This window comes from Carassius auratus, chromosome 6 (assembly GCF_003368295.1).
Source record: "Carassius auratus strain Wakin chromosome 6, ASM336829v1, whole genome shotgun sequence".
Lineage (NCBI taxonomy): Eukaryota > Metazoa > Chordata > Actinopteri > Cypriniformes > Cyprinidae > Carassius > Carassius auratus.
Genome location: NC_039248.1, coordinates 471,362 through 497,491, shown reverse-complemented (window position 1 = coordinate 497,491; position 26,130 = coordinate 471,362). Strand labels below are relative to the sequence as shown.

Below are 26,130 nucleotides of genomic sequence, written 5' to 3'. Positions count from 1 at the left end.
CAACTGCGGGCGGCAGGTCCTTTTCCTATTTGGCGCCTAAACTCTGGAATAACCTACCTAACATTGTTCGGGAGGCAGACACACTCTTGCAGTTTAAATCTAGATTAAAGACCCATCTCTTTAACCTGGCTTACACATAACATACTAATATGCTTTTAATATTCAAATCCGTTAAAGGATTTTTAGGCTGCATTAATTAGGGGAACCGGGAACACTTCCCATAACACCCGATGTACTTGCTACATCATTAGAAGAATGGCATCTACGCTAATATTAGTCTGTTTCTCTCTTATTCCGAGGTCACCGTAGCCACCAGATCCAGTCTGTATCCAGATCAGAGGGTCACTGCAGTCGCCCGGATCCAGTATGTATCCAGACCAGATGGTGGATCAGCACCTAGAAAGGACCTCTACATCCCTGAAAGACAGCGGAGACCAGGACAACTAGAGCCCCAGATACAGATCCGCTGTAAAGACCTTGTCTCAGAGGACCACCAGGACAAGACCACAGGAAACAGATGATTCTTCTGCACAATCTGACTTTGCTGCAGTCTGGAATTGAACTACTGGTTTCGTCTGGTCAGAGGAGAACTGACCCCCAACTGAGCCTGGTTTCTCCCAAGGTTTTTTTCTCCATTCTGTCACCGATGGAGTTTCGGTTCCTTGCCGCTGGCTTGCTTAGTTGGGGACACTTCATCTACAGCTGACTTGATGGTAAATTAATGACTTGATGACAGAATTTAAACTTAACAGAGATGACATCACTGAATTCTATGATGAACTGCCTTATTTTACATTATTGACACACTTTTTTCCTAACTAATGTTGTTAAAGGTGACTTGACAAAAGTAACCAAGTTATGTTATACCAAAAGAAGTGTAATTTGGTCTAAAATGACCAAACAGTACCAGAATGTACTTAAAACTTTCATATTTTAGTCAATGACACCACTGAGAGTCAATATTCCAGGTTGTGCAGGATTTCTGCTGTGATTTTAGATTTTTAAAACAAAAATACAATCACCAGAGGTTTTTTGCAAAAACAAGTTTAATTTCTCCTTGATGCTTATGTACAAGTAGTAAATCTCAAACAAACAAACAAACAAACAAAAAACCCACATATTTACACATGAATGGACACCAGTGACAGTCTAAGTCCTGAATCATAATTGTTCAAATGTCTTTCGTTATTTCAGTTTCACCAACAACACAAACTGTCTTGCTTCATCTTTTTTTTCTGGACTGAAGGACAGATACTTCATTATTATTTTTCAGAAATTACTGGAAAGAAACAAAGCAAAAAAGCATTGAGGTTAGACATGAGAGCTTCCGTGTCTGTGCCGCAGTATTACTGCGTTATCTTGGACCTTCATAGTGAGTTTGAGTTATTGCAGATTCATGAAAACATCACAGGAACATATGAAAGGAGAGCAGAGAAAACTCCAGCAGCACCAGTTTAGACACATTTCAATCTAAGAAACACAACAACAGGATCAAAATATAAATAAATTAAAACACAATATGAATTTTTTTTTTATTTTTTTTATGTGATTTGAAAGTTGGGTGTTACTGTAAACATTGAAAGTCCCTGGGAAGAACTGCAACCCAAACGTCCAGAACATGACCGGTGAGTCCAGCAAACTGACCACAGCACTTCTCTGGTCAAGAAACTAACTCAAAAGTGGAAGGAAGATCCTGAGATGTTTGGATCTGATTTTAAAGCATGCAATATCAAACCAGACTGATTAGAAAGTTAACGGCTCATCCGCTGCAGTCACACTGACCAAAAACCCCAACATGACCTCCATCCGTCTATATCAACTAATACAGGATTGACTGTGCAAAGTGTAGAAGTGCACCAACACACTGACAGCACAGGGTTATTGCATGAAGATTATGTAGATTAGATTGTAATATCTGTCAAAACAAACCAGCTGAGCAGGAGAAAAAGCATCAGTGTTAATATAAACTTGTTCTTTGTGTTTGGGTAAAAACTAATGATGTCAGATGATGATCTGACCTCACTACCTGCCTTTAGCTACAATGCAACCATCAAACTGGTTTTGAGGCTTTGTTCACACCAAGAGGGATGCCTTCAATCAATAGTTTTAGCAGTCTACATTAAAAGGAAATGCATCACTGTTATCACTTTCAGATCAATTAATTTTTCTAGCTGATGAACAACAAAAACAATGACAGTTAAACAAAATCTTCCTTTTTAAAGTGTGCACTGCAATGCCATTCACAAAACATATGTGACCCTGGACCACAAAACCAGTCATAAGTGTCAAGGTTTCAAAATTGAGATTTGTATATAATCTGAAAGCTGAATAAATAAGCTTTCCGTTGACATATGTTTTGTAGGAGATAATGAGAAAACATTAGAAAATCTAAATATTGAGAAAATCGCTTTTAAAGATGTCCAAATGAAGTTCTTAGCAATGCATAGTACTAATCAAACATTAAGTTTTAATATATTTATGGTAGGAAATTTACAAAATATCTTAATGGAACATGATCTTTACTTCATATCCTAATGATTTTTGGCATAAAAATACTACATAATTTTGACCCATACTATATATATATATATAATATATATATAATTTTTTTTTTGTGCTCCAGGGTCACATATCAGAAGTGCACTTTGAGAATATGTAATATTATTGTCCTTTGGTGAGGATTCTAATATAGTCATCATTCATGGTATGAACAGGCCTTTAATTTGATATTTTGGTGAAATAAGCTTTAGAGACCCCACGAAACGGCCTGATTAGTTCAGTTTTCCTTTGCTGACATATTTTCAATTAAAAAGAGATGTTAGGATGGTACTCTAAAACAGCTAAGAGCTTTTATTTAGCCATTTCACTTGTATTTAATTGGAGGCAAACAACAAGATCACCAATACTATTAATCAGGTTTCCTGGAAGAGAAAGACTGCAGTTGTTAAATGCTAAAATCAAACCAGATTGAGTTTAGTTTGGTCATAGTTGTAGAGCAGTATATGATGCACTCAAATCTAACAGGCATGTTGATCTCATGAGCTCTTCAAGTTGAATCTGAGGATTCAGAGAATGAGAAACTGGCCGAAAACTTCAGAAGAGACTCATTGAGAACATAAAAAAAAAAAAAAATTGTACCTGCTCATGAGGCATTAAAACATCTGCTCATAAATGACGAATCTCAGGTTCAAGAGGAAACAAATGTATCAAACCAAACAGTTTGACAAACGTGACGTCTCCTCTTCTAGTGATCAATGAAAGCAGAGCGATTGATTAGTCCAAATCAATCAGGCCCATCTCATTAAAAACAAAAGCCCAGCTCTCTTTTCTGAGCACGGAGGCTGAAGGCCTGATGAACGAGCGCATCGACACGCCGCAGAAATGCATCTCAATTCACTCGGCCTCCGTCTCACTAAACCTAGTGATTTCTACAGAGAATGAACCTGCTGAGATGATCTGACCGAGTTGATTTGTCTAAAATCAAGAGGAGCATCTGATGATTCAATAATTAAAGCTTTGCTTAAAAAAAAACAGAAATATTTCTCCGGTCATCATTTTTTCCATAGTAAAACAATTCCTAGGAGCACATTCCTACTTTCACAATCCTTTTTTTTTTTTTTTTTTAGAATTAAACAACATTCAAATAAAACATGGCACAGGACAAGATTTTTTTTTTTCATATTTTTGTTATTTCTTTCCTTCTTTTTGTCATTTGTGTAATGTCAAATCCACCTTTGTCAACACTATTGTACGTGAAGGTTAAAACAGACGCGTCGTTGTGTTTCCTGACCCGAAACGGGCCGTGAGTTCATGAGATGGAAGCAGTCCTCATTAAATCTGTAAACTGTGCAAATTCAGCAGAAACACAAGTGGCAGAGAGAGCGGATAACATATGTACAAAATAAACAGAGTAAACACAATCAGATTAGAGTGTCCTTTGATCTGTCGCCATTATTGGCTCGTGACACAGTCACATGACTTCATCAGACGTCCTCATCGTCTCTTCAAAACAGGAAAGAGCGTCTTTGTCCTCATTGTGTGAAGACACCCACCGCACTCAACAACAAACCATCCAAAAACGACGCAAAATCTACACCACCTACATTCAGCGTTGTGGCTCTGTCCTGGTGTAAAAACACACACACACGGAGGTTTCCAGTCCCGATCAGCTGGAGAGAGCCATGGTGTCGATCACCTGCTCCAGTTTAGCCCTCAGTCTCTGTCGACGCGACTGTTCATCTCTCTCCAGCGCCGACAGGATCTACACAGAACGAGAAAACACACTGAATTCAGAGACACAGCAGACGGAGAGCGTTCTGAAGCCTGAGCTGTGTTCGCTTCTCACCTCGTCCTTGTATTTGGTGATGTAGGAGAAGATCTCGTGCAGCGCGCTCATACTGTTGAACTGATTCAAATGCAGACGCGACTGTTCGGCCAGATACGCGCTCATGTCCTGATCACTGATCGCAGGCATCCGCGAGATATCAGAGTAATACCTGCACAACACACACACAGCCATCCATTAGCAGCTCAACAGCCATCAGCAGAGCAAACATATCAATCCAGACATCTGCTTTAACTCACACACCCTTTACACTTCCACACTTGCTGTATGTACATTTCTACTGTTTCTGGCACCAAAAACAAGGGCTTCTGATTAACTATTTTGAAGTTTGGATTCAATAAATAGTGAACAAGGAAGGTGGATTTCATAAAAAAATATTGTGCAGAACAACTGTGTTCAACATTGATAATAATCAGAAATGTTTCTTGAGTAAATCATCATATTATACTGATTTCTGAAGATCATGTGACACTGAAGACTGGAGGAATGATGCTAAAAATACAGCGGAGCATCACAGAAATAAATTACACTTTAACACAGATTCACACAGAAAACAGTTATTGTAAATTGTAATAATATTTCACAATTATTTTAATGTTAGTTTTAGATGTTAATGTTAATTTTGGTTTTGATTAGATAAATGCAGGCCTGTTGAGAACCAAACCCAATCTATTGAACAAAAGTGTAAAAAAAAAACTATATCTATAACTATATATTTTTTTACATTTTAATCTTATTTATCATGCAAAGTATTTAAATTTAAAATACAGCTAATAATAAAAAGTAGCTATAACAATCAACACATTTTACACTATTTTAATTGTTGATTGCGAGAAGCATCCAGTGAAAGGAAAGCTCTCCGAGTCGTACCTCTCCACCCAGTTCTTGTAGTTGGGGATGTCTTTAGCGTACAGCAGCTTGTTGGAGGGCGAGTCTTTGCCCAGCTTGTGTTCTGACGTGGAGCAGGAGTCCATGAAGGTCTGAGCCACGACGGACAGACACGCGTCTGTAATGCTGTTCTTATGAATGTCGAACACAAACTGCGGGTTCTTGATCACGTTCACCCAGAACCTCAACGGCAAGCTGCAGACAAAGAGGAACAGCGATCAAACACCAAGAGATGGAGAGCTGGAGCTCCTCATCGAGACACACAGACTCACCAGTTGCTCTTCCACGTGTGTCTGACGTCAGGGTCTGATATCATGTGTCGGTCCGCCTGCTCGTCTAAGAAGTCAAACATGTATTTGATGGCCAGAGGAAGAGCGCTGCCCCGGTGGGCCGTACTGAAGATGGTCTCAAACAGGTCGTCTACAAACTTCTGCAGTGTCCCCTGTGAGAGACGAGACAGTCAATCAAGGCATGTTTGAACAGAAACTAAGGCATAATGAAGAAATATTTACAGTAAAACTCTAAATGATGAACTGCTTCATGCAAACAGAACATCTGAACTATTTTCAGTAAATGAATCAAACTTAGCAGCTCTACTATTTTTGCTACTGAGGTGCAGGTATACATCATAGATGCTATATTTAATTTAATGCAAAACGGTCAGATATAAAAGGCAAAATCATTGCAATGTCCTCCAAGTAGCTTAATTTTATATTGCAAGCAGAAAAAAAATTTGTAAATATACACTGCGAAAAATGATTTTCTTGCTTCGTATTTTTATCTTGTTTTGCAGTACAATTATCTAAACAATCTTACACCAAGACACATTTACTTAAAATGACATACATAAAATATTTTCTAAAGAAAAAATCTTATGGTTTTCCTTGTGTCTTGACTTAAGAATGTTTAGATATTTATCTTGGAAAACTAGACAAAAACACCAAGCATTAAACAGTGTAAGATTCCCTTGTACTGACACTGTAATATAATACAGTAAAATTGAGTTATTTTTATTGAAGAATCAGTGATTGGAGCCGCTGTGGGTTCAGATGCACGTGTTCTTCACATGAACACTACAGAGCTGCAGGGAAATGCAGCAGGTTTGAGTCCAGATATCTGTGTAGTGTCAGACGGAGACGGAGCACAGGACGGATAAAGAGACCGTTTTTCCCAAACCGCTCAATAAGCAAAGGTCAGTGGTCTAATTAAGATACAGTTCTCCATGAGAGTGGGAGCACTGGTAAATGTTAATGAGCAACTAGTCATTCACACACAAAGGTCAACACTAACTGTCTGAGGACATCAGCGAAGAAAATCAGACACGTGCTTCAAAAGTGAGCCAATTAGTTCCAGTGTGTGTTTGTCAAGACGAGGAATATAAGCCACAGATTTCACCGTACTCGTACTAAACACTCCTGCCTGAGAAATACATCAAAAACCATATTCAAAAAAGTTAATAAAGCTAAAAATAAAATAAAATAAATATAATATAAAAAGCTAAAATAAAATAGAAAATTTGAAAATTAGAAACGATGCACTGGCAGCTAACTGAAATAAATTACAAAATAACAAGTGTACTAAAATTACTAAAAATAAAAATAAAAATACATTAAAGCTGAATAGAAATTCTCCTTTAATGCATAAACCAATAAAATAAGATAAATAAGAAACACTTAAAAGCAACAGCATTACAAAAATATAAAACCCTGTAAAATTACTAAGAACTTACACAAAAAAAAAAAAATAACTTAACTGAAAATAGAAAAAAAATATTATACTATATATAATATATACTATATGTAAATACAATATTAGTGTGTAAATACTACTAAATGATTGTGAGTATATTCCCAATGGCATACTTCATGCTATTTAGATGTAGTACGCAGTAGGTACTCTATATAGTCTACATCTGCTGTATGCAAAAGAGCACATGCACAAGACACTGTATCTACAATGCAATGCACCTGACTCTACCTTTTAATTTGCAGAATGAGACGTATTATCAAACCATGGTTTTCAACAGTTATCTATTATTTTAAACAAGCTTAATCTCCGATTTCAGCAAGTATTTTACAAATTAAGTATGCAATGCATGCAAGTTTTTCAAGGTACCTTCATAATTCAAGGTGCAGGAGTGTAATACACCTCTCCTTACCTTGGTGGCCAGCAGACGCGTCAGGTAGATCTCAGAGACCATCTTGCTGCCGCGGTCGCCCTCCCTCTGGTCCGGGTGGTCGTGGTTCTTCACCAGGTGCCAGAGTTTGGTGCCGCTCTCCAGGTCTGGCGTGATCATGGGCGTCCGCGAGCGAAGGCTGTCCGGACTGCTGGCCGTCCTCAGCATGCTCTCTGTGGACACAAACACGACGGCTCGGTCAGGAGACATTTTGGGGGAAAATATGCAAACAAACTGTAAAACTGAAGACAACAGAGCGGTTCTAAATTCTAAAACATTTGTAAATGATAAATGGTCAAATTCATGGGGAGCGACACAGTCCAGACTCAGAGATTGTATCATCTAGTGATAAAAAACCTAGTCATGTATCATAACTGTCTTTTCTCTCTGTTCCTCCCTCACTGTCAAACACAGATTCTGGATTTCATATCCATGCTTTCCTTTCTGTCTGAGGTTCATCATCCCACTGAGGAGCAGAGCATTAGGATACACAACAACACCACAAACAGAACTTCAGCAGAAAAAAAGAGAAATATACAGAACAAAAAAGACAGATAAAAGGATATGCTTGGAATAAAAAAAGAATACAATAGTAATGCTTTCTGCATCCTGCACAGAATATTCTGTATACTGCCTGGTTTTTTCTTACGTGTGGATACAAACTATCAGATGTTAACATTTAGAGTATGCCGATTAATTAAAAATTTTTTTATGCTGTCAACGGAACACTGACTTGGCAATCAACTGAAATAATTAAGCACTAAAATTACTAAAACTGTAACTAAAACTATATCTAAAAATTTGTGCTGTCAAATGATTAACCACAATTTATCGCGTCCAAAATAAAAGTTTTTGTTCAAGTAATATGTGTGTGTACTGTGTATATTTATTTTGTATATATAAATCCACACACACAGTATATATATTTTTTATATTTACATGTATATATTTATATTATATATAAATATATTTAATACAAAAACAGAGCATATTTTTCTTAAATATATGCATGCATGCATGTGTGTGTATTTATACGTATATGCATAATAAATATACACAATACACACTCATATATTACTTGAACAAAAACTTATTTTGGATGCGATTAATCACAATATATCATTTGATAACATTAATAAAAAAAAAATGAATAAAAATAAATCCAAAACAGAGATGTATTTTTAAAAACTAATCTAACAAAAATGACAAAAGCACATAAGAAAATGTACATAACTGAACATATTGAGTTATAAATAAATAAATAAAAGCTGTACACTAGGCAATAGAAGGCCATGTTTGATCCACTGGGAAACATTATTTCATGCTCTGATTTTATACTGTGACTCTGAACATCACAGAGCTCTCTCTCTCTCTCACTCTCTCTCTCTCTCTCTCTCTCTCTCTCTCTCACCGTATCTACTGAGGGATTTGGTGAACGTTGAGGAGTTGGAGATGTTGTAGGCGGAGTTCTGCTTGGCAACCAATGCGATCGCTGACCCATCTGTTACCTAGACGATTGACACAAATACAGGAGACATTTAGAATCTGACCAGATCAGACTGGTTTTCATGAAAATTCTATAATATAAAACTAATTTTGTAGAGATTTTTAAAGTTTTACATAGTAAAACATCCAATATTGAAAATAAATAAATAAATATATAAATTGTATATTCTAAATTCCATAACTTTGCTGACTAATGATTTTGATCACCATATCAGTTATTAGCCATTAATTCTCTAATATCTATCTTGTGAAATCTATCTAGTTTACATTTTGTAAAAATGAAAATATAAAATGGCTCAAAGTAAACTTGTCAAACACGTCAAATTCTAGATTCTAACTTCTAGAGGTTTGTGTCGGCTCAGAATTACAATATTGATGATCAGTTATCTGATTATTATTACAGTATCATTACTGTAAATTCTAAATAATTTCTATACTGTATAACTAAGTTTCAAAAAACGAACATGTACAATTTTATTTGTAAAATTACAATTGTGTGTAAACTTGTACATTTAAAATTAACTAAAAATTCTAACTTTTTTTTAACACATTTATAACTAATACATAATATAATATACATGTTTAATATCCGTTCATCATATCAGTTGTCAATCGAATTCTACATAAACTATTTTAATTTCGTAATAGTAATTGTAATTTTGCATAACAGCTAGCTTTAGTGTGTATGTTTGTAAACCTGTAACACCCGGTGAACACAGCTGTCCCACAGAAGCAGTGCTGGTCAGTAGAGATGCACTGATAACAATGAATACATCGCTCTCAATGCATCTCTGCTGACCAACACTGCTTCTGTGGTTATGTTTTGTAAATTGTTGCTATGGTTACCGGTTCATGCGCTACGTGTTAAAATACTTCAAATGTTACCTAGTAACTTGCTGAGGGGTTGCCATGGTTACTGGGCAGCGGGGTGTAGAGGTGTTGCCATAGTAACCAGGCGGAGGATGCTGCGAGGCCACTGCGGTTACCTGATAGTGTGCCAGCGTGTTGAGACGCTTCCAGTCGTTGTCGATCTTCGTGGTGACGTCCTCGTCCTGGAGGATGATACGAGCCATGCGCCCCTGACGCCACTCTGAGCAGAGAACACACACTTCAAAATCAGCCGTCTAGACCGTTTCCACAAATGTCATGTGTGTGGTCATTTGCTGGACGTCCAGCTGGTGGGGTTAAGGTCAAACATCTTGCTCAAGCTGGTAGACCACACTGTAACCACAATATATTCATTATTGTCGTACCGAGGTCCATGTCTCCCACTTTGGGCCGCTGCGAGTACGGAGTGCCTTTGAAGACGGCGTCCAGCAGCTTCTCTTTGACCTGTGTGACGGTGTCGCAGTTCAGGCACTTAACGCTGACCTCGGCTGCGTGCTCATTCTCTGGGTTAATGCAGTGCAGCGTCTGCAAACCAGGGAAACACATTTGAGAGTATTAAAACACCCTCCCACTGAAACATATGACACAAAAAAATAACAGCAAGAAGATAAAAAAGTCAGATGTAAACAACTGCAAGATAAAAAAGTTAGAATTGTGAGATAAAAAGTCACAGTTGCATGCTTCCATATAATACAGACAACTATAAAAAAAAATTCAATAAAAAGATTCGTTTTTTGTGACTCATCTGGTTGACTTTGAGTCAGCACTGACCAGTGTTTTGTAGTCGATCTGTTGTCGGATGAGTTTGTCTTCGCTGAGCGAGTATCTGGCCTCTCCGGTGATGGCGTCTATCGGCCCTTTTTCCATCTGCTGCTTTATAGCACAATACAGCATGAAGAGAGGCTCGCCTGCACACTCCTGAACAGATAACAGAGGGAGATTAGACCTCAGAATAACACACAAACACACACTCAATGCAAGCACTTGTATATTTATATAGCCGAAAGTGTGATGATTTTCATGTCCTAAAACAGACCCACATCTCACCCTCATCTCATGCACACACACCCGTCTGACTCTAGGAGGAGCTGTGACAAGCCAATTCATGCTTTAGCTTCGAAATGAGGGCTGTTTGGGGGAAATTAATCCTTCACTTTCTCCATTTCATCCCTGGAAGGCGGCATTTTGAGTTTCACACAGTAGTGATATCAATAGATCATGGGACGCACACAACGTGATTTCGTGAGAATTCAAGGTGGTATTATATTAAGTGTTACTTCATGTGAAAATAACTTATGTGCTTTTTCCTAATGAACTTTTCCATAGTTAAAGGGGCAGTTCACCCAAAAATGAAAATTCTGTCCTCATTTACTCTCACTCTTAAGGTGACCCAAATCTTCTTTCTTCTGTTGAACATAAAAGAAGATATTTTGAAAAATGTGGCTAACCAGACAGTTTTTGTTCCTCATCAACTTCCACATTGTGGAACAAGATAGTATGTAACTCATTGGCTAGCAGAAACTGTTTTGGTAATAAACTTTAGAATGACTTGAAGGCGAGTTAAATGATGACAGAATTTCCATTTTTGGGTGAACTGTCCCTTTAAGGACTTTCAAATACATGTCAATTTACATGGTAATTTGGGTTTGCTGAAAGGCCTAAAAACATGTTAAAAATTTCATTTATGACAGTTGTCAGATTTGGGCAGACTAAATGTTTAAAGCGGGCCTATTACCCTCAAACACAATGTGGACAGCAGGACAATCTGAAGACGTGTCCCAAATGACATCATTCTCTGGTGCTAGGGGCCATTATAACTAAAGTGTCACTATAACTGTGATCGAAAAGTTTTCCACCATTGGATAACTGTGTCTGCAGCATCCATTCTTCCAATTTTGCCATTTGTGGTCATTTTCTCCACTTTGCCCGATGATTGTGGATATATTTTTGCTCGCCCCTTTCACTTTCATTCTAGCCATTTTACAGCACTCCATAACATGAAATAAGTGCAAAACAGACAAGTCAATTTTTTTTTTATGCATTGCACATCTACTCCAGCCACTTCTCTTTCACCCATTTCACTAATAATAAAAGTCCCTATTTGATCCATTTCATTATATATTTCAATAACAAAGATGTTTTCAGCCGTCATATTTAGTTTCTAATCACAAATGTGTGCAGGTATTTTGTTAAATAATTTTTCCATTACTATTTCACTGATCTAAAATAAACCATGCAAAGTAACCGTCACTGCATGACAATGGATTTCAGTTGGAAAAGAAAGGATTTTATTTCAAATATTCATAAAACAATGCCTGATGAAGGTTGCATGACCAAAATATGATTTGCAAGCCATAGCATTGTGAGGGATTTATCTGTTTTAGTTAAAATATTTTTATTTCATTCCATTTACTTGTGAAATGTAGTTATTTAATACAAAATTAAATTAGACATTAATAAATCAAATTATTAAAATGATACATTTATATAATTATACAATAAAAATGATGGTATCATTTATCTAAAATTCGATTATAAATGAATCATTATTTTGAATTAGTGTTAACAAATTTTGCTATCAAAACAGACTGTACCTTTTCAGTCACTTACAGTGTAACCCACAGCTTCAGTGCTTAAACGGGAGTGAAAATACAAGTTTAGAGATGAAGATCTAATGTGCAACTCCTACAAAAATAAATCAGAGGAAACTGCGAGAACTCCTGCGCCTCCCAGGAGCACCAGGCGTGTAAAAGCTGCTGTTTAGACGTGGAAATGAGCGGCGGGCCGCGTGAACAGACCCGAGGCGAACAGACGAGCGACGGAGGGTTAATAGAAGGCTAATGACTGTGGAGGAGAGAGCTGGAGAAACACTTCAGAGCGTGATGTGTGTCAAACAGCCAATCACACGCCTCTCTCTCCGCGTTTGGCTCAGACTCTTCCTCCTACACACATTCTATGACTTTCATCATTCACAACTGCTGCTCTTCTCGTCTCCGTCTCACTAATGTGATCATCATCTTCCTTCTTTCAGTCCTGTCTGTCTCCTGAGAGTGTGTCTCTGTTGTCTGATGCAAACGTGCAAAACACCACAAAACCAGTGCTTTATGAAATCAAATTTTGTGTTTTTATAATGGTTAAAAAAACCTTCGTGTCTTAGCTTAATATGCTGTTGGAAAAAAAGTGTAAGGCTGCTTTCAAAACATTCACACTGCTGATTCAACCAATGGTGAGAGTGTGTGGGCGGGGCTAATGTGTTAACTGACCAATGGCAGAAGGGGGTGTGGTCAGGAGCCAGTTTGAATATATGCCACAACATTAAAGTGAAATGCATCACAAAAAAGCTGCTTCTTTGAGGCTCATGGCTAATTACCCGGAGTAATTAAACCGTATAAGACTAAGGTGAAAACACTGATCGACAAACAGCCATGTGTGACTCCTGCTGGATGCTTGTTGTGTCTCGTGTCCCTCACTGGGATCCGTAGCGGGACGGTGCGGCCCATCCATATGCCGGCCCTGCCACGCTGGGCTCATTAGCACAGGGGATAATTAAAGACACAGCTGTTAATGAGCAGCAGGAGACGACACACACACACACACACACAACGCCCCTCACCCAGTGTGTTTATGGAAGTGCTTCATGTTAATGCAAGTTCTTAAAGATTGTAATAATGAATGAACTTCCCCTGCGGGAATGATGAGGTACATCTTGTATCTGAATTTCAATAAACAGACTCAAGGTGAAACCGTAATTCAACGCCAACATGATCATGCACAGAGTGTCTGGACCTTAAATATGCAATCAAACACCGCTGCATTTATTAAATCACTCGTGATCCTGTGGTTTACTGATATCAGTCAACGTTTTGTCTGTGGATGAAAACTTCCTTCACATTTTGTAGAGTCATACTCAATGTTTTAGGTCATTTTACTTTACTTTAAGAATAATTTTAGTTGATAAAACTAAAAGTTGATGCAAATATCAAAACTAAAAAGAAACTAGACTTAAGACTAAACCTAATTTTCAAACAAACATACAATATCATTTAAAAGTTTGGGGTCAGTAAGACTTTTTCAATGTTTTTGAAAGAAGTTTCTTCTGCTCCCCAGGGCTGCACTTATTTAATCAGAAATACAGTAAAAACAGGAAAATTATGAAATATTATTGCAATTCAAAACAGCTGTTTTCTATGTGAATATAAATTACACTGTAGTTTATTTCTGTGATGCACCGCTGTATTTTCAGCATCATTCCTCCAGTGTCACATGATCTTCAGAAATCAGAATAATATACTAATTTACTGCTCAAGAAACATTTCTGATTATTATCAATGTTGAAAACAGTTGTGCTGCTCAATAATCTTGTGGAAACCGAGACATTTTATTTTTCATTAGAAATAGTAACATAGTAACAATTTTTGTATCATTATAAATGTCTTCAGTTTTGCTCAATTGAATGCATCGTCGCTGAATAAAATAGTGCATGAAAGTATACATGCAAATAAATGCATTGAAATTGCATGAATATTATTTTGTCAAACATAACATAAATACAAGATGTGACAAAAGCAGCAGTAAACCAGACCAGTGGAAGAGCAGCAAAGCTTTTTTTTGTAAGCAGGGAATACATTAAAATGAGTAACATCACTTACGATACATGGAAACAGTCATCCAGTTCTCCACTCACCTTCAGAAACTTGTAGAGGAGGAAAGTAAACCAGTTTGTTAGCATCTTCTCCGCCACAGATTCAGTCCTGAGGGGGAAACAGAGTAAAAAATAAATGTCAAGGATTTATTTACTTGGGTGTCGGAGTCCCTGAGGTAACCTTTAAGAGCAGAGAGAGACGCTTTGAAGGCTTCTTCATTCCCCGATTCCTCACAACAAGAAAAACAGCCATTCCCATAACCAACATCTTTCGGGGATGTTGAATTAAACTCATTTGACATCAAAGTGTCGCGGCCGCATTATTCCTTCAAAGCTTCAAAGGACCCGAGCGCAAAGCAAACATGCTAATAATTTCACATTAACAACAAACCAAAGCGCTGCTCTCTTCCCTCGCAAAGCAAAGCATTAAACTTCATTAAGAAAACACCAATTAAAAATATTCTGTATCTTCTGTTATTAAACAGAAACCTGGCGCACAATAACAACCCTCCAAAAACAAGTCCCTGCGAATGAGGCTAATTACACGGCTTGGTAATTAACGGACCTTATTAGTGCTAATCTGCTCGCGGCGTGCGAGAGGAGGCGCAGGCGAGGAATCTGGTGAAATATGTTTGTTTTTACCATCTCTGCTGAATTATTAACTCGTTAAGACAGATGCAGAGGAACACGATAAAGCACGAGAGCTCGATGTGAACCACACGCTGTGAGGAGCTCTTAAAAAAACCTGAGATTGTTCTGGAAACGTTTCTGGAGCGGTGAAGGATTGAGATTTGACTGCTCACTTTTATTTGATCTTCAGGTTTGTCAGGTGAGAGAGAGAGGAACAGAAACTGAGAAGTTATAGTGGAAAAATAATCTAAAACCAAACTAGACGAGAGATCAGTACAGACAGAAAAGAACAGTGATTTCTGAGGTATTGCTGAATATTGCACAACCTGTCTGGTAATAATAATAGCAGTTATAAATGAGTTAAAATGAATGAATGAATACATTTGGCATTAGTAGTAGTTGTAGTAGCGGTAATTATAAATCATGGATTAAATAACTAAAATAATAATCAATGAATAAATAAAAATTATGCAAAAACAATTTTTGTTTAAAGAAAGTTAAACTATTTTATTTTGCATTTTCAGACAATATAGTGATATTATTTTCATGACAAACCATTCAGTCAGTGTACTGTTTGAGTGCATGCATTACTCCTGGATATTGGTTTGTTTGAACTCAGAGGGAGTGTCAGCCACATTAAACAAGTTAACAGCTTAATTCATTTGTGGATTAATGCGTATTAGAGATGCGAACCGTTTAAAATGATTCAGTTCGATTTGGTGAACTGAATGATTCGTTCGCGAACCGGATATCCAGACTGCTTTGATTTGAACTCTCTCTCACAACAGACACGGAAGAGAAGACAATGCTGAATAAAGTCGTCGTTTTTGCTATTTTTGGACCAAAATGTATTTTCGATGCTTCAAAAAATTCCAACGGACCCTCTGATGTCACATGGACCACTTTGATGATGTTTTTCTTACCTTTCTGGACATGGACAGTAGACCGTACACACAGCTTCAATGGAGGGACTGAGAGCTCTCGGACTAAATCTACATAATTTTCATTTTTGGGCGAACTAACCCTTTAATTTGGACAACTTTAAAGGTGATGTAAAGTCAACTTTTCTTATTTTTCAGATTTTTTTTGCACCCTCAGATTCTAATATACATCCAAATATTGTCCTATCCTGACAAACCACACATCAATGGGAAGCTTATTCACTCACAGCTTCCAATGTGCTCCAGGGTCACAATTGTTCTAAAAACAGGATTCTTTTTCTTTATGCATTTTTTTTTCCTTTTAATTTTGGAGTAAATGGAAAATGTCTCATGCTATTATTGTATCGTAACATTCTACTGTCATATTCATCCAAATTGATCTGGGGATGCCTCTTTGTACGTTCGTTGCAAATGAAGCTGATGCCAAAGAGATGTAGATGAAACACTGAAATGCAAAAAGACATTTCACAAAGCGTTGACTTGTTTTTTCTGTGATATTGGTTGAAGACAGACACGAGCGAAAGGAGAGATTACAGCACTAAAGTCATCAGCTCCCCCTCAGTCTCTGGTCTCCTCCAGGAGCTCCATCTCACACAGCGCTCGTCCTGACGCCGGCGCTCCGCGGGGAACGAGTGTGTGCTCAGGTGTGTGATACTATCTGACAGAAACAGAGTCACGGACGCGCAAGGTCAAACCGAGAAACGGAGGGACGGAGAAGGACGATGGGAGAGCAAATGTGACCCCTAGAAGTCAAACTCATCACTTTCATCATGTCCATTAACACTGCGACTAAACCAGGTGCAACCTGGGAACTGTGAACATTAAGCAATTAGAGTTCAGAAAATGGGTTTTCCATTTCATTTGTTTTAATTCCATTTGAATTAAGATTATTTCTCAGACCGCATTGGCAGATATTTTCTCTAGTTTTAAGCATAAATTCATTTCATTTTGCTAAATTGTTTCAGAAAGCAAGATTAATATTAGGGCTGTCATGCAATTAATATTCTTCATCTGACTGATCACATGATGTGCTGATTAATTAATTTAATTGCAAATTAATCAAACAGATTACTGTATGTGTCACTTTGTTAAACTGAATTGATACGGAATAGATAATACAAAAAAGTAGCTTTAGAAATAAATATTTAGATTTTTACATTGCATAAATAGTGATGCTAACTTTTTTTTTTTAATGATACTCTCAATATTAAACTAAAACCACAAGTGTCTTAATGAGGGAGTCATTCATTCAACTGATTCATTCAAACGTCTGATTCATTCTTTATGAATGAATCACTGAATTATTGAATTTTTAATTATATTTTGATTTGTGCAAAAACGTGGATTCATACAGCAACGAAAGACGCACAACAGTTCTGCTGTGGCTTTGATTGCAAATATTTTCCTTTGCAAAATTGAGCATAACAGACGATATTCAAAATATTGTGTCTAAAATGTAACAATACTAACTTCTTGTTTATTGAACTATTGTATAAAAATCTATATAACACATGCAAAAATGCAAACGTTTGGGGAAAAACAGCCCTCATATCACGCAGTACCTTCGCAGCAGGAGTTTGGGGTGGTTCTTGCTCTCCAGGTTCTTGTCGATGAGGTCAGACAGGAGCTGTTTCAGGACACCGGTGCCGTACTCCATCTCACCCTGCAGGGCGCTCATGATGAGGGACGCCACGTTCCCGCGGTCGCGCATGGAGAACGAGCGCTGGGCCTCTAGCGTCCGGATGAACGTCAGCAGAAAGTGCTTCTTATTCAAGAGCTGGCCGAACAGAGTCAGAGCCTTCTCCACATTCGCCGGCACCTGAGAGAGACGGAGAAACACTTCCAAAATCTCGTCCAGTTCAGCCGAATGCATTAAATCTGACAGGTGTGCAGCGTTCACCTCCATCTCCTTCAGCACCGGATGGTCCTCTATTCCAGGGAAAAGCACTCTCATGGCGTAGGTGCGGTAATCCAGGAACGGGATTCCAGCTCCATCCAGATCCTGAGTCAGCTCATGGATATCAGTCTGCAGCTCCGCAAACGCTGGAAACACAGAGATCAAGAGAAAGAGTTAATCACTGCGTTGTGCAAACCACAGAGAGGAACCCGAGACCTCCAGATTCTCCACCAACGGTTCTAAGAAGAGGAAGAATAAAGTTGTAGGAAACGTGAACTTCTATCAGAATTTCAGTCTGTAGTGATGTGCTCAAAGATTACCCTAAAAACCACATAGCAACATCCCGGGAAACAGCCAGAACACCCTAGCAACCACTCAGCATACCCTAGCAACCATATACTTTAACACACCCTCGGCATAAACATCTAGTTTATTTTAAAATCATCTGCATTTTACCAGCGAGTGACTGATAAAGAGTTATTTTCAGCAGAACCTGGGCAGAGATGCACAAGATAGTCTGTCTTCATCAGTTCACTAATCATTTATTAGACGAAACTGTTTAACTACGAAAGTAAACGGTATATTAGCTTTGTGTTATTATTATTTACAAAAGAAATGCAAGAGCTATATTAAGCTTTAATGTTCAGCAAGTGCATTTATGTTATATTTCATTGTTGGGTTAAGTGTTATTTGCTATCATTAAATCAAATAGTGCTATCTCATATTGATTTGTCTTTGTATACACATAATTTACTCTGTTTTCTAAGGTATCAGCATTGGCAATCAGACAATCCATGTTGGTTGACCACTACTTGTCAAAATCAAAATCTGTCAAACATCTGAAGTCAAATTGTAAAGTAAATGTAACTTTGCCCCTGATGGACTGATACAAACCAGTGCGCACTGACTCCTGGAAACTGCATGAAACCAACCAATCAGACTGGAGCTTTCTGATTTGACAAGGCTTTTAAAACGAATGGTCTGACGACACCAGCACTTCTAGCACATGGTCCTAACACGGTCTCTTATAAATCTATATGGAATATCAGAAATATGTGCTTTTGTTCCCAAACTTCTGATCCGGTCTGCTACTGCTGCCAGTGACCTGATCAATCTGGATGTTGTGGTTATTTATTGCCTCTTTTTATTCATCCTGGAGGACGTCTCATCACTTATCAGTGACCTGTCACTCTCACCTCCTGCTATCCATCTCTTTTATCCTCTCTTCCCTGTCCTCATCCCTCTCTCCGTGTCTGGAGACAGACAAGGTCGTCACCTCGGGCCCGACAGAGACAGATAATGGGCGGCTCGTCTCACCCTCGTGACCGCGGCGGGAATGAGGCGGGCGTTCGGTGCGTGTGTGTGTGTGTGATAAATGATGTGAGCATCATGAGGTCATCGCTAACAGGAGACCACCGAAAACAAAGCCAATCAGAGAGAGACGAGCAAACAGAAGAGGACGATCAAATTAAAGCAGGAAAACCAATTGTAAACAATTGAAAGATATTGAAGGAGAGTGATGAGATGGAGAGAACAAACGAATTAATGAAAGAGAACAAAGGAACGACAAAAAATGAAAAAAAGAACCAACAAAAAATGTGAATGAATACACGAAAGAAAGAAAGAAAGAAAGAAAGAAAGAAAGAAAGAAAGAAAGAGCAAAAAGTCTGAAAGCAAGAATGAGAATGTGATCAAAAGTGGAAAAAATAAAGCAAAAGAAAGTGAATGAAGGAAGGAAAAGTGCAAAAACATGAACGCATGGATATGTGAAAGAATTAAAGAAATGGCAAAAAAGAAATTGAAAGATCATGAAAAAGCATCAAAGAAAGTACAAAGTGAAAGAAAGTGTGCAAGTGTATAAGAGCAATCAAAATAGAGAGAGAGAGAGAGAGAGAGAGAGAGAGAGAGAGAAAACATGAAAGAAAGTGAAAAAACATGAAAAAGTGCAAGGGTGAAAAAGGAAAAGAAAGAACAAAAAGAGCAAGAAAATGAATCATGCAAAATGAAGCATTAAAAGTGCAAGAGAGCAAATTAAAAACAAAGGGGGAAAGGAGTGGTAGAAAGACGTGTAACAGTGCAAAAGGAAGAAAAAGCATGAAAGAAAGCACAAGAGTGAAAACATTAAAAGAAAGAAAGAGCAGCTGATAAAAAAAGCAAAAAGCATGAAAGAGTGAGTCAGTGAATGCTGTGATGTTTTACCCTCTTTACACTCCAGAGCGACTCTGGACTCCAGATTGTGCATCTGCAGCTGCAGCCGCTTGAGCGTCCGGTCCGCGTCACGGGATTTACGCTTGTAAGCGATGAGGATGATGATGATGACGAGCAGAAGAAGACCTCCTCCTCCTCCGATCCCGATGATGGCGGGGAGCGTCAGCAGACTGTCCGAGTAGATCTGCAGAGTTCCTGGAGAGTATCGGAAACCTCCGGCCAGGATCTGCACAGCACACACACACACACACACACAGCGTCACACATCACATCACACCATGACTGACAGCTGTCAAAACAGCCACTGCATGGAAAACAGGAACTTTCTCTTTCCAATGAAACAACAGAGTTTGATTAAGCAAGCCCACAAAGAACAGTTCTTATAACTAAACAATAAAAACTGTTCAGAAATCAGTGTTATGCCTTCAGGAGCTCATTAAAATCACTGCTTCAAGTGTTGCTCCTCATTTCAAACACAAAAACTCATTTACATATGGAACACTAGCCTGTTTTAGGGTAAATGCCAAAGATGGTGGAAAATGGACATAAAAATACTAACTATAATTGTTTTGGTTCAATAAATGTAGACTAGAACTAGAGAAAATATCAAATGCATAAATTGAGCTCTTAAAACAGTTATGACTACAATAACAATCGATCCCACACTCCACACATCCATCATCACAGTCCACATCTCTCAAGTGAACCTGCATCTTCAGAGGGTCTTAAAAGAGAATGAAAGAAGGAAAGAGAAAAAGGAGCAAAAAGTGCAAAGGCAAGCATGAAAGAAAGTGTGTTTCGCATATGAAATGAGGAGGTGGTGCTCCTCATTTCATATGCAAAATCTCAGCCAATCATAACACAGGTCATTTACATATGGAACATCATCATATTTAATTGTGAACATCAGGAGGGTGGAAAATAAACTATGATTTAAGAAACCTAAGCTCACATTATACGAGTACGTAAGGGGAATCCATAAATATAAAATTAGCTCTTAAAACAGTTGCGATTAAAATAACAATCCATCCTACAATCCCATTGCGAATGCACCTCACACAGCACTACCCAAATATATCCCATAATTCCACATCTCTCAAACAAACCTGCATCTTTAGACAATCTTAAAGGGATAGTGTTGGAAACCAAACAGTGGCTGGTCCCCATTGACTTCCAAAGTATGAAAAAAATGCCTTCGTAAAAAAAATATCTCCTTTTGTGTTTAGCAGAAGAAGAATTGATGCACTTTTGGAACAGGTTGAGGCTAGTAAATGATGACAGAACTGTACTTTTTGGCTGAAGCATCAGTTTAATGTTGTAGATCACACTTGACTGGGTTGAAGGCGGCTAAAACAGTTAAAAAGGGTGAGTGTGAAGGTTTATATTGTGTAGCTAAACAGCAGTCTCTCGCTGGCACACAGCATCGATATGGGTCACGATATATAGGTCGAGGACAAACATGTGGGTCACAGCGTCTCTGTCGTTCTCACACAGAAACAGAGCAGACAGCTTGGGAAAAAACATGGGAGGGATGTTTTAATAAATAGAACGTGCATGTGCTGCAAATAAAGACATCTATTAAAAGATGAAACTGACTGCATGTAAATACAGATCTGCGTCTCACATTCTTTGCAAACTCAGTGTAAATAAATACAACACAAAACCCCAGAGAGCCGTGACAGAAACTCCCAGCAGTAATCTGATGCTGAGAAACACGGCTGAACAATGCACTCGGAGGAGAGGAGGAGGTATAGGATGAGACAGTGTGATAGTCGTGGGAAAGAGATCAGAAGAGGAGAAGGGAATCAGTGCATGACACACTTACTGTGACTTTATGTTGTCCGGAGAGGTCTGGAGATTCACACATCAGCTGAGCCTCGGACACGGTTAACACACACGGCTTGTCACCGATCAGAACCGTGTAGTTTAATCTGTAGTTACCAGCAGCCGAAGGAATCAGATTCTTGCCCTGAAACACACACAGTAGTTGGACTTTCATGAGTCTCAAACTCTACTCAAACTATCAGCTTTAGTTTTGTTTTGAATCAGATATAAAAATTACTCAAAGTTAAATGGATGAAAATACGAAATAAAATAAAAAATGCAATTAAAACCAATTCAAAATATTAATAAATACTACAATTGCATTAATAATTTTAAACTAAAATGGTCAGATTCCTATCCAGTCTGAGCTCCCGATGCGATTGCTTAACCAGATTCCCAGCACTCACTATCTCTCTCTGCCCAAGGGGCTTATGGGAAGGCAAAACCTGGAGGCAGAACCATGCATAAATATGTGCATGCTTCATTTAGAGCCGTGTGTTACTGAAGGGCTCCATTTAACATGTAGACTCAACTCATACTGCGCATTACCCAGAGGGGATTGCATGGGAAATTGAATTGCAGATAATCCGATGCATGTAATTTTTCGGAAATTATTTAACGCTGTGCATGAGTGAGGCAGGACCTCAACGCCACACAAGCACTTCAATGAACTAGACTTAAGTAAATGTGTCTCGGTGGATTGGTTAGTGGCCCAATTCTAAAAGGTTCAGAATGATCTTTAGAAATGTCTCAGGTACCTCCCTCAAGTCTCAGTTTTGCCAGCTGACGTGTGAAAATGTATTTGTTTAGAAAAGTGAAAACACTTCATGATCTAATCAATCATTCATGTTTGTAGAACAAAGGGTGTTGGAAGAATTAGGAGCAAAAATGCAATGCTTTTTTTGCCACTTGCACCGTTTATAACATAAAATGCACACAAATTGGGATGCACATATAGTAATGTGGTATAATATAACATTTTTTAATTTTTTATTTTCTGTATTCATTTTATATAAAGTTTTAGTCATTATTATTTATTTTTGGTAATTATATAATAAATAAATTTATTTCTATTTCTTATTTTATTTATATTGTCCTTTTTTTCTATTTCTGGTTTCAGTTTTAGTAAATGTCGTATTTCTTTAAGGATAGCTGTCAAGAAAACATTTCTATTTTTCTTAATGTTTCTCCTACTATTTATATTTTACTTCATTTTTTTATTGTTGATATAGTTTTTATTACTTTTTCTACATGTCTTTGCATCTAGCAAACTAAACATTCATTTTATTTATTTCAGTCAAGTAACGAATGGTTTTAGATTTTAGTTTTTTTTTTAATGGTTTTCCGCTGGTACGAATAACATGTTTGAGGAAAATCACTCCAATATCACAGTAAAACTGTGTATAAATGCAACAGCATGCAGTTAATCACCAGCTTCATGCACCAGCTTCATGCAGGTGGTCTTACAGGTGTAGTGTTGCTCTGAGGGGGATTATTAGACACAAAACTAAAGAGATGCAGAAGCTCAGCCCCAGCAGGTGTGATGAGATTCACCTTCAGGATGAGAGGAGATCCCGGTTTGAGCTCCAGCATGGATGGGCTGAAGGCTTCAAACACAGGGTCTGGATAGAAGCTGAAGGTCTCGTTCACCACCAGCAGCGTCTGAACGTTATCCATGATGAAGCCGATCTCATCCGGCCCGCTGCCCGCCTCTGAGAAACCCCTCTCGGAGCCCGCCACGGACGGCACCAGACACACCATCACCGTGTTATTGAGCACAGTGCAGTTCTGTGAGAGACAGCACACATCACACATCACTGAAGACACTAACACTGCTTCTGAGCAAAAGATGGAGGAGGAAAACAGCAGCGAGAGCCAGGTCAAGGAGAAGAAAAGGTCACATTCGCCCTGCGGGACTTTCTCAGGGCTCTATAGAGACATTTTATGTTCTATATCCCGTCAGCCGTTGACATTTTAAAGGTTAAACTGAGAAAAGGTGATTTGATGTCACACATACGCAAAGAAAAACACATGCCTTGGGCTGAACACTCGTTACAGCTCACAGGGAACTACAAACAATATAAAACTAGTCTAGACCGAAGCCATCAAAAGTTTTCTATGTGGATATCTGTTGAACTGTAATTGATTTCTGTGACACGCAGCTGAATTTTCAGCGTCACATGATCCTTCAGAAATCATTCTGATAGTATTAAACTAGTGCTAAACAACTGGGTCTAAATCTAGAGAGAAAGGAAGGAATGAGGATGGTAAACGTACGTTGACTGAGCCGGCGCTGCCGTACTTGGCTCTCATCTTGGGCTCTCGGACGCTGACCAGGTTGTGTCCAGTCACCGTTAACAGGGTTCCTCCACTAACAGAGAGAAAAACAGCAATGGAAAGATCTAGAAAACATGATTAACGTGTAAACCGTCCAAGACTGGAGGAATGATGCTGAAAATACAGCTGCACATCACAGAAATAAATTACACTTTAACAGAGATACACACAGAAAACAGCTGTTTTAAATTGTAATAATATTTTAAAATTTATGTTTATGATATTTTTTTTTTTTTTTTTTTTTTTAAATGCAGCCTCAATGAGATAAAGAGACTTTAAAAATGTAAAAAAAAAAAAAAAAAAAAAACTTACTGGCCCCCAAGATTTGACATTTGGTAGTGCATATTGCCATATAACTTTAAAAATACAATGAAAATGCCTAATACACATAGTATATACACACAGTAAACAAGCTCACATTTCTTTAAAACAGCTGACGTGTGAATGCTGCTTCTAAATGTCGGAAACAAATTTGCATGATTTCCAGCATAAAAGCAAACCGCTGGAGTATGAACATAACTCTCTCTTCACACCTGTCTCTCTCTCTCTCATCACTCATGTCTCTCTCTCTCTCTCTCTCTCTCTCTCTCATCACTCATGTCTCTCTCTCTCTGTCTCTCTCTCATCACTCAGGTCTCTCTCTCTCTCAGTGTCAGTGCGAGTCTGTTTGCATGTGTCTGCAGACTGTGATGTTACTCAAACCTCCAGAGATGGAGCTGCACTAGTGAAACACTCTCATATATAAGCCTCTGACTCACACCTGATCGAGCAGGTCACAGTGTGTTAACGAGTCTGACCTGGCGATGCTCCAGTCCGGCTCGATCTTCAGGATGCTGGGGTCCTCCGTGTAGTTGAACTTCACCTCCGGGTTTCTGAGCTCGGCTGCGTTTATGTCCACCATCACTGGGGTCCCTCCTGTTCCCAAACCAGCCGGAGTCACACACACGATCTCACGGGCGCTTCGCCTGAACACACACACACAAAATGGGCATTTATGGGCATTTTATTAGCCATGGACAAACCCATTAGACGGAAGCATTTTATTTTATTCATTTTTTTAATTTTTTTGTTATTCCCAACTAAATTACAGATATGAATAATGTAGCAAACATTTTTATTTCATTTCAAAATGTGATTTTACTTTTATTTTATTTTTTTATTTATGCTTTTATTTATAAGCATTTTATGCACACATATGGGCATTTTATTGGCCGTCAGCAATTAAAAACCCCATTGACAATTAACTAACTGTGATTATTACAGTAAATACTGTGCTGATTTGTTTCATTTTAAAAAATGGTGTGAATTTATTTTAAATATATATATATATATATATATATAGTTTTTTTTTTTTTTTTTTTTTGTTATTTGATATTTTATTTTATTTGATCAGCCATTGACAAACATCTCAGGAAGAAGGGCAATTTATTGCAATTTAGTTATTCACAATTAAATTAAAACTGTAAAGTAGTAAATGGTGTGCTAATTTATTTTATTTAAATAATTTCTATTTTACTTTATTTTATGCACATAAAAGGGCATTATATTAGTCTTCAGCCATTAAAAATGTTGGGAAAATGTTGATTAATAACTACATTACACCTGTTTTTGTGCTAAGAATAAGATGGACTAACATTATAAGTGGACATCATTAAAAATAAATAAATAAATAAATAAAATGAAACCAATGTGTAGAATTTGACTCGTTTCTATGCATTTTAGATTTCCGACAACACAAACTCATGGACCTGAGCTGCGTCTGAAGGGAAGAATGAAGAGTCTTCAGGTTTCTTCAGGTTGCATCAGGTTTGGAGGATCAGAGATCTGTCAGAGAGACGGCTCTGAACA

At 38.0% G+C, this 26,130-nt stretch overlaps 1 protein-coding gene across 1 annotated transcript in view; it reads right to left on the bottom strand.

The window, feature by feature from the left end:
- Positions 1-2,605: 2,605 nt before the first annotated feature.
- LOC113089396 (plexin-A1-like) overlaps positions 2,606-26,130 on the bottom strand; it is a 111,054-nt gene continuing 87,529 nt past the window's right edge. Inside the window, exons 16-32 of the mRNA XM_026256005.1 lie at positions 25,080-25,247; positions 24,223-24,316; positions 23,500-23,733; positions 21,947-22,090; positions 20,113-20,347; positions 17,917-18,059; positions 17,579-17,835; positions 14,488-14,554; positions 10,575-10,721; positions 10,169-10,328; positions 9,902-10,005; positions 8,821-8,917; positions 7,392-7,582; positions 5,506-5,675; positions 5,216-5,428; positions 4,346-4,496; positions 2,606-4,261 (exon numbers count right to left, since the gene is read on the bottom strand). Coding sequence (XP_026111790.1) covers positions 4,166-4,261; positions 4,346-4,496; positions 5,216-5,428; positions 5,506-5,675; positions 7,392-7,582; positions 8,821-8,917; positions 9,902-10,005; positions 10,169-10,328; positions 10,575-10,721; positions 14,488-14,554; positions 17,579-17,835; positions 17,917-18,059; positions 20,113-20,347; positions 21,947-22,090; positions 23,500-23,733; positions 24,223-24,316; positions 25,080-25,247 — 2,671 coding nt within the window. The 3' untranslated portion in view covers positions 2,606-4,165. The remainder of the gene's footprint in view (positions 4,262-4,345; positions 4,497-5,215; positions 5,429-5,505; positions 5,676-7,391; positions 7,583-8,820; positions 8,918-9,901; positions 10,006-10,168; positions 10,329-10,574; positions 10,722-14,487; positions 14,555-17,578; positions 17,836-17,916; positions 18,060-20,112; positions 20,348-21,946; positions 22,091-23,499; positions 23,734-24,222; positions 24,317-25,079; positions 25,248-26,130) is intronic.